Raw genomic sequence first — 8,890 nt, forward strand, 5'->3', positions numbered from 1 at the left:
TGGGACTGCAAGTCCAGGAGGTCAAACTGCAGCTGAGGTGTCCTTCGTGATTCACTGCTCTCCTCGTGTCTGGGCCGGGGGAGGGGTTGGGACGGGGCGCTGAGCACCCAGCTGGACCGTGCCTGCCTCCGGAGCAGCAGGGGTCAGTCTTTCAGGGGCAACACACCCTGAAAGGCCACGCACCAGGCCTTGTTCCCAGCATCACACAGATTCTCTCAGGGAATCCTCATCCCAAGAGGCAGCTGAGGCTCAGGGGGGTTAAAAGACTTGCCCAAGTTCACAAAGACAGTAAGTGGGGAGCCCAGATGTATAACCAGGGCGTCTGACCCCAGAATCTGAGCCCTTAACAGCTACTGTTGGACAGCCCGGCTGCTCCAGGAGGGGCTCCCTGACGCTGGGGGCTGGGAAGTGTGTGTGTGGGGGGGGGGGGGGCGCTGTGGTCAGCAGAAGGGCTGTGAGCAGCAGGCCTTTAGCTGTCTTCCCCCGCAGAGACATCAGGCCACTCTGGTATGGGAAGAATGGAGGTGGCAGGTCAGGGTGCGCACAGGGGCGTCTGGTCTGACGGCAGTTAGCCAGGAGCACGCGGCGCTGTGCCCAGGGAGCCAACCGCACGGTATGACAGACGTCGGCTCCTGGTCCCGGAGGGTGGGTGTCTGTGTGAGACCTCATTTGGAGAGAATGTTAGAAGCCCGAGTAGAAGACGCCTTGGACGCCTCCCCCTCCTCCCTCTCGCCGCCCCCCCCCACCCCCCCGTGAAGGCCCCCTGAGAGCCTCAGGTCCCAAGATTCACCAAAGGCTGACCACTTCTGTCCAGGGAGTGTGGCAGGGCAGGTGGACAGGACCCAGCCTTGGGCTGCCCTGCTGTCACCCTGCCTTGTAACCCCTGGCGACCTGCAGAGGGCCGAGTCTCACTCTGCCACACTCACTGGAGGGGTGAGCATTCTTTGGTCCAAATCAGGAAAACAATGCTTTTACCATCAGCAGCTTGTTAGTGCTTAGCCTGTGCCAGGCACTGTATTGCTTACTTCACAAGACACATCTCGTTTTATATACCCGACAACCCCATTTTCAAAGAGAACGGGCTCTGCGCTGGGCCAGGTTGAATCACTAGACCAAGGTGACACGGCTCTGCAGGGAGGGACAGGAGGCAAACTCACAGTTAACCCCTTCCATGCCGGGGCCTGCCCGAGGCTCTCCAGGCCCGTCCACCTCAGCGCACTTGACCAGGACTCTGGACCTTAGCTCGCTGCCCCGATCTGTGGCCCTGGGTGTCCCAGTCAAGTGTCTGGTGCTCTGAGATGGAGTCAGATTGGGGCGTTGGGAGGTGGGGGTGCTCTCTTTCCCCTGGGGTAGACAGAGGAGGTGTGAACTTTGCCCCCCAAGCCTGGCACTGGCCCAGAGCTGCCAGCTGGGCCTTGGGGACACCTGTCCTGGACTCAGGCATTCCTGGGCCTCACACTCCCAGCGCACACTCCCTTGCTTCCCTTCGTACTGGGTGGGGCACAAGCAGAGAACAGCTGCTTCTGGTTGTTGCCCAAGCCCGTCTGCTGTCAGCTTCCACGTCACCTTAGAGTCACAAAAGTCCAAGAGGCCTCCTGGGAATGTGTCACCCTCCAGCGTGGAGTCCCTCTGGGAGGGGCCGTGGGGGGGGGTGGCCTGGGGGTTTAAATGTCTGGCTGGCCCCGGCTGGTCAGTTCGGATAGGTGAGCCACCCGAGAGCCTGTCTTCTTGCTCCAGTTCCAGGAAGAGTCCGGTGTGGTAGGAGGCTCGGCCGCCCGCGAGCAGCCCAGGATGTCGCTGACCCTGAAGGCCGTGGTGCTGACGCTGGCCCTGGTGGCTGTCACCGGTGAGTAGCAGCTGCCTTTGGATGTGGGGCAGGGTGAAGAGTTGGAGGCCCAGGCAAGGGGACAGTCCAGTGCCTGTCGGCCCCGGCCGGACACGAGGGCTGCCCAGTAGCCACTTGGCTCAGGGAGAGCTGGCGCCTTCACAGCTGCAGCCCACTGGCCTTGGTGCCATACAATTGCACACGCCCACTGCCAACCGGCTGCAGCGCAGGTGAACGGGAGGGACAAGGAAGGAGTCTGGTCTCATGAGCTGCTCTGCTTCCTGCCCAGGTACTCGGGCTGAGGTCAATGCCGACCAGGTGGCCACTGTGGTATGGAACTACTTCACGCAGCTGGGCAACAATGCCAAGAAGGCGGTGGAGGATCTCCAGAAGTCTGAGCTCCCCCAGCAGCTCAAGTAAGCGGGGCCACACAATGCCTGGGTCAGGGCTGAGCTGGGAGGCAGACCTGCAGCCACTGCCTGCCACCAGCTCCTTGTGACCCTGAGGTCTCCCGAGCTGGAGTCCACGTATGCAAACAGGCCAGCTGCACGGAGAAAGCCCTCAGGTGTCTTCCTGCTTGAACTTCCAGAGTGTTGCAAATGCCACCGCTCAGCCTGAGGCTCAGGGAGAAGGGGGGCGGGTTGTCTGCGCTGGTTTCTAACGCAGTCCAAGGGACGGCCGTGGAGTCTGAGGGAGGGCGCTGGGGGCTCTGAGGGTGGGCACATGCAAGGAAACCAGCCCCCGTGCTACTAGAAGACCCTGGAAGAATCCAGAACATAACATCTGAGAGAACGGGGCACCCCCACGGGAAAGGCCCTCCAAGGCCGCTCGCACAGGCCGGGGAGCGGAAAGCAGTGCGCTCCAGGCACCTGCAGCTGCGACCAGCGGGAAGGGAGATTGAGACACACACTCAGGGCAATAGCCTGGTCTGCCAGCCCTTTGCTCAAGTCAGGACCCACCCAGGGACAGGCCCGGGAAAGGCTGGGCGAGGCCGGCACCCCAGCTCCCCGGTCCTAGGCCGGGTGTGTAGGGTGAGCGCCAGGTTGGGAAACAAGGTTGGGGGTGACGCCCAAGGTAACCCCGCCCCGCGCCCCTCGGGCAGCTCCCTCTTCCAGGACAGAGTGGACGGCGTGAACGCCTACGCAGAGGAGCTGCAGAAGAAGCTGGTGCCCTTCGCCACGAGGCTGCACGAGCGCCTGACCGAGGACTCGGTGCAGCTGAAGGAGAAGATCAGAATGGACCTGGAGGTGCTGGGGAAGCAGCTGCAGCCGCACGCCCAGGAGGTGAGCCAGTTGATCAACAGCGGAGCACAGAACCTGCAGGACAGCCTGGGGCCCTACGCCGACCAGCTGCGCACCCAGGTCCGCACGCAGACAGAGAAGCTCCGGAGCCAGCTGAGCCCCTACGCAGAGCGCATGGAGACGATGCTGCGCGACCAGAAGGACAACCTGCAGGCCTCGCTGGCGCCCGTGGCCGACGAGCTCCAGGGCCTGATCCACCAGAATGTGAAGGAGCTCAAGGGGCACCTCACGCCCTACGCCGACAACCTCAAGGAGCAGATCGACCAGCACGTGGATGTCCTGCGCCAAAAGCTGGCGCCCTTAGCGAAGAACGCCGAGGAGAATCTCAACCGCCAGCTGGAGGGGCTGGCCTTGCAGATGAAGAAGAACGCGGACGTGCTGAAGAACAAGCTCCAAGCCGACGTGGATCAGCTGGGCCGGAGCCTGGCGCCCCTGGCCGAGGACGTGCGCGGCAAGCTGGCGGGCGGCACTGCGGGGCTGCAGGAGTCCCTGGCCCAGCTCGGCCGCCAGCTGGACCTGAAGGTGGAGCAGTTCCGCAGCAGCGTGGAGCCCCACGGCGAGGCCTTCAACAAGATCCTGGTGCAGCAGGTGAAGGAGCTCAACGAGAAGCTGGACCCGCGCTCGGGGGACGTGCAAGGCCACCTGATCTTTCTGGAGAAGGATCTGAGGGACAAGATGAACTCCTTCTTCAGCTCCCTGCAGAAGGCGGGCCAGGACCAGCCCCTGCAGGAGGGCCAGGACCAGCCCCTGCAGGAGGGCCAGGACCAGCCCCTGGCGCCCCCCCTCCCCGAGCAGACCCCGGAGCAGGCACCCCTGGGGGGCTGAGCTGCCCCTGGTGCCCACGCCGGGCCCTGGACACCTGCCCCGCCCTGCCACCTGTCTGTCGGTCTGTCCCAAAGCAATTCCCTTATGAGTTTGAGGACACATGTCCTGTGGAAAATGACGCTACCTCTCGCTACTCAATAAAACTGCTAAGAAACTAGCCCAGCCCGGGTGCCCTGTGACTTTGTGGTGTTGCTGGGACTGAGGGGGTTCCTGGTCCACAGCTTGGCAAAGCTTAGCAGGGGCAGCAGGGGAGACTGGGGGACTCCAGGGCAGGGGAGATGAGTCGAGTGTGCTAAGGGGAAAGTGGAAAAAGAAGTCACACATTATCTGAAGACAAAATAGGCCATCCACTCCCTCCGCTTCGCCAACAAATACTCAGTGCCCCCGGTGTGCCCGTCACTGTGCTGGGCATCCGCAGTCTGAGTCTGTTGCTGCCTCCCCCACCCCAGGGGCCCGCTGAGGTGAGCAGGACTGGCCCTGGCTTGGAGAGCTCCTGGCACGGTGGGGAGACGGGCCCTCCTGCTTTCATTCTCCTGTGCCTTCCACTCGACTTATTCCTGTGGATTTTGGTTTCTTCTACCCCAGCCTCCCTCCCATTGGAAAACAGACATACTTACCTCAGAGACTCTGGATGGTACTCCCTGGCGTCCAGAGTTGAGGAGCGAGGCCTAGAGACACAGGTGGGTCCTGGAAGGTTGGATGAAGCAGGTGCCTCCTGTCGAGCCGAGTGGCCTGCCTAGGGGCCAGCCGCTGGGTAAAGAGGGGAAGAGGAGCTGGGCCCCAGGCAGCCTCTGGAGTGATCTCTCCCTCCCCCGCTCAGAGCCTCAGAGAAGAGCCAGTCCAAGCCTTCGTCCCAAATGACTTACATCCTGGCTGTTCCCTCTGACCCGGGTCTGCAAGTCCACCCTGACGGCCTTTCCTTCCTAGTGGGGTGCAGGCTTTCCTCAGAAACCCAGAACTCGCACTGAGGGCCGGGCCTGGGGAGAGTTCTGGGGTCTCCTCTCTCCATCCCGCTTCCTCCCAAGGTGCTCTCAGGATGGTGGCCCCACTGCCGTGGTCTGGCCCAGCCTGCCCGGCTCTGGCCCTGGGGCCAGCCTGAGCCTCTGCCTATTGGAGGCATTCTGCGTGGGAGTCAGGCAAACCTGGTTTGGAAGCCTGGCTCTGCTGCTGACCGCTGGGTGGTTTGACCTCCTTTGGAAGATGGGAATGATGATGCTCAGCTCACAGAGTTGCTCTGAGGGTTTGATGGGATGGTGCATGTTAAGCACTTAGCACAATATAGGGCAGAGTAAACGTGCAATAACCGTCCGTGATGATGCCACCACGGCTGTAGCACAATAGATGCCCAATGCATGTGCTGTCCTCTCCCTGCTCACTCCTGACGCTGATGCCACTCACATGCTCTACAGCATGAGGCCACCAGGCTGGCCAAACGAAGACGGCGGGGCCTCCCTAGCTCGGGCTGCTGTCTCTCCCACACTCTGGGTCAGTACGGCTGCCGCCACCTGCACCTGGTGCAAAGGAAGGCAGGGACTGACTGTGAAAACACCTGGATGACTACCAGGCACCTGGAGGTTTGCTGACTGGCTTTAGGAAAGGGCCAAGGAGAACACAGCACTCAAAGGAAGTAGGACAGCCCTGGCAGGAGGCTCAGGTGGTTGGAGTGTCATCTGGTTCACCAAAAGGTTGCGGGTTCGATTCCCAGTCAGGGCACATACCTAGGTTGTAGGTTCAATCCCCGGTAGGGGCAAATACTGGGAGGCAACCAATTGCTGTTTCTCCCATTGATGTCTCTCTCTCTCTCTCTCTCTCTCTCTCTCTCTCTCTCTCTCAAAATCAATAAGAACATATGCTCAGATGAGGATTTAAAAAGAAAGAGGAAGTAGGACAGAGGGTGAGCGGGTTTCTGAGCGGGTCTGGAAGTGTCAGAGATGTTCTGAGACCTCACTGGAGGCCACGGCTGACACTGCTTCCAGGATCCCTGGGCCTCAGGGCCCCACAGCTGGGCCTTAGATGAGCCGGAGATAGTTCCCCCACAGCCCCCAGAGCCAGTGGCACTGGGCGAGGGCTGCCTTCTCTTTCCTAGGCCGCCAGTCTCCTGGGTTCGGAGCTGGCAAGTGTCCGCTGGCAGTGGCATCACTTTTGGCTGCCCAGCCTCTGCATCTCCCTTGGTTTCTTTGGGGAATTCCCGTGGAGGCATTTTGATGAATGTCACCGTCTGCCTCCCAGAGGAGACGCTAGAACTGCCAGCCTCCTGCCTTCTGCCTTCTTCCTCTGGGATGTGGCCAGGGCCCAGGCTCAGCCCTTTAGACGGATGCTCAGGCTCGAGTAAGGACCTGCTGTCAAGGCTGACCAGAGAGGGGGGGTTCTGTCTGGGTGGGCAGGGCAGTGGGCAGCAGCCAGTGCACAGAGGCCAGAGGCTCCGCCCAGGGCCGGGCTGCCGGGCTGCTGGGCTCTCCTGCCTCAATGGTGGCAGCAGTGTTGTCCCCGCAGGTCTGGCTTTGTGGAGTGACCCTGGCCACGTTTCTCCCTTAGCTTCTCTTTTTCTTGTCTGTTTTTCAAACCAAGTACTCTAGCTCTTCTCTAAATTTACAGAAATATATGAATAAATGATTTTTTAAAAAAAAGTATTTTTATTGACTTCAGAGGAAGGGAGAGGGAGAGAGAGAAACATCAATGATGAGAGAGAATCATTGATTGGCTGTGTCCTGCAGGCCCCACACTGGGGATCAAGCCCGCGACCTGGGCATGTGCCCTTGACTGGAATCAAACCCAGGACACTTCATTCCACAGGCCGACGCTCTATCCACTGAGCCACACCGGCTAGGGTGATAAAAATTGTTTTGCTTGTATCTTCAGGAATGGGTTCTGCTGCTAGCAGTTCAGAGCTTGACCTCTCCCTTCACTTCTGCGGGGCCCCTCCCCCGGGAGGCTGAGCCATCCTGACCCGGTCCAGCTGGTCCTGTTGATTTGTCTGAGCCAGTGGTCGGCAAACTGTGGCTCGAGAGCCACATGCGGCTCTTTGGTCCCTTGAGTGTGGCTCTTCCACAAAATACCACGTGTGGGCACGCAGGTACAGTGCGATTGAAACTTCGTGGCTCATGCGCAGAAGTCAGTTCATTTTTCCCCAACATCTGTAACACTTGTTATTTTCTATGTTTTTAAAAAAATAATAGTCATAGCCCTAGCCGGTTTGGCTCAGTGGATAGAGCATTGGCCTGCACCTGAAGAGTCCCAGGTTCGATTCAAGGGCACATGCCTGGGTTGTGGGCTTGATCCCCAGTGGGGGGCGTGCAGGAGGCAACCAATCAGTGATTCTCTCTCATCATTGATCTTTCTCTCTCTCTCTCCCTCTCCCTATCTCTCTGAAATCAATAAAAATATATTTCAAAAAGAAGTAATAGTCATTCTCAGGGGACATATGTAATACTTTCAACAATAAAGATTTAAAAAAATAGTCATTCTAATAGTATTACTTTATTTTTAATTTAATGTATTTATTACTTTGTTTTTTTAATCCTCACCTGAGGATATTTTTTCCATTTTCCATGGACTGTTTAGAGAGAATGGAAGGGAAGGAGGGAGTGGGGGAGAGAAAAAGAGAGAGAGAGAGAAACATCTATGTGAGAGAGATACATCAATTGGTTGCCTCCTACTCATACCCCAATCGGGGCTAGGGATTGAACCTGCAAGCCATGTACATGCTCTTGACCAGGAATCAAACCTGAGACCCTTCAGTGTGTGGGGCGACACTCTAACCACTCAGCAACACAGGCCAGGACAATTTAATTTAATTTTCCCCCATCACCATTTATCCCTTCTATGACCTCTTCCACCCACCCACCCACAATCACCACACTGTTGTCTACGTCCATGAGTTCTCCCTCTCTCCTTTTTCTTTTTTGTTCAACACACCCCAAACCAACAGAGCTGTCTGCCTGCTCTCTCTGAGTCTGTCTCTATTTTGCTTGGTAGTTCAGTTTGTTCATTAAATTCCACATATGAGTGAAATCATATGGTATTTGTCTTTCTCTAAAACTAGAAATGAATGAATAAAAATAAATAATCACCAGCTTCTCCAAGACCCATTCATTGCCCGCTGGCAGGACCGAACCACCTGCGCACAGGAGAACCACACTCACCAAGCGCCAGGGAAGGGCTGTGGCTCTGGGACCGCCCACACCAATCTCTCCCAGAGTCCCCAGAGCTCAGCACAATTTCAGCCTGGAGCTCCCGGCCACCTCTGGCTCCTCAGTAACCTGGGGATAACGAACTCCGCCCTGGGCACGGGTCAGTGCCCCAACGAGAGTCTCAGCCAGCAAAGGCGTGGGCCAGGCTGCACTGCTAGCCACACCCCTGCAGCCATCCCCAAGGTTCAAGGTCAGAATCAGCTGAGAACATCAGCGCCTCTGACGTCTGTGCTTCTGATGTTCTCAGGTGGAATGGCTCTGACCAGGGGGAGGAGAGAGCACCACAGGGCGAAAGAGGGCAGTCTGTTTAATTTTTTGAGGAACCACAAAATATTGTACCCATAGGGCCTTGCGGCTGTTGACGGTTGGTCCCAGCTGGTCCCAGCAGTTCCTGCATGGGGACACTGTGTCCTCCTGGAGTTGTCATAGGACAATCTGTGCTCCCAGAAACGCTCTGGAGAGAAAAACAACAAGGGTGGGGTTATCTAAGTGCTGCTGTGTCTGAGAGCAGAAGCGTGCGGCCCTGGCTATCTCGCTGTGTGATGACAAGCAGCTAATTCTGCTGAGCGCAATTAGCGACCCCAGAATTGCGCATCTCAGAGGAGTGAGGATTTGAGCTGTGGTCCTGAGAAGGTGATTGGTGATACTGGGACTAAGGAGCTAGGGGCTAGCAACACAAAATCACAGGACATTGGAGTGGAGGGATCTGTCTTGTCTCTCAGTCCCATTCTTTTTTTTTAAAATATGTT

General features: G+C 57.9%; 1 protein-coding gene and 1 long non-coding RNA gene across 2 annotated transcripts; one reads left to right on the forward strand and one right to left on the reverse strand.

The window, feature by feature from the left end:
• Positions 1–1,661: 1,661 nt before the first annotated feature.
• On the forward strand, positions 1,662–4,152 carry APOA4 (apolipoprotein A4). The gene is made up of 3 exons (XM_036324240.1): positions 1,662–1,846; positions 2,115–2,241; positions 2,928–4,152. The coding sequence occupies exons 1-3, from the start codon at positions 1,792–1,794 to the stop codon at positions 3,949–3,951; spliced, it is 1,206 nt and encodes a 401-aa protein (XP_036180133.1). The 5' UTR covers positions 1,662–1,791; the 3' UTR covers positions 3,952–4,152.
• On the reverse strand, positions 3,664–8,222 carry LOC118664281. The gene is made up of 3 exons (XR_004970282.1): positions 8,094–8,222; positions 4,569–4,701; positions 3,664–3,789 (listed from the first exon to the last, which is right to left on the reverse strand). It is a non-coding gene; the product is annotated as an uncharacterized LOC118664281 (long non-coding RNA).
• Between the last annotated feature and the right edge of the window lie 668 nt (positions 8,223–8,890).

The sequence above is a fragment of the Myotis myotis genome, unplaced genomic scaffold (genome assembly GCF_014108235.1).
Source record: "Myotis myotis isolate mMyoMyo1 unplaced genomic scaffold, mMyoMyo1.p scaffold_m19_p_10, whole genome shotgun sequence".
Classification (NCBI taxonomy): Eukaryota; Metazoa; Chordata; class Mammalia; order Chiroptera; family Vespertilionidae; genus Myotis; species Myotis myotis.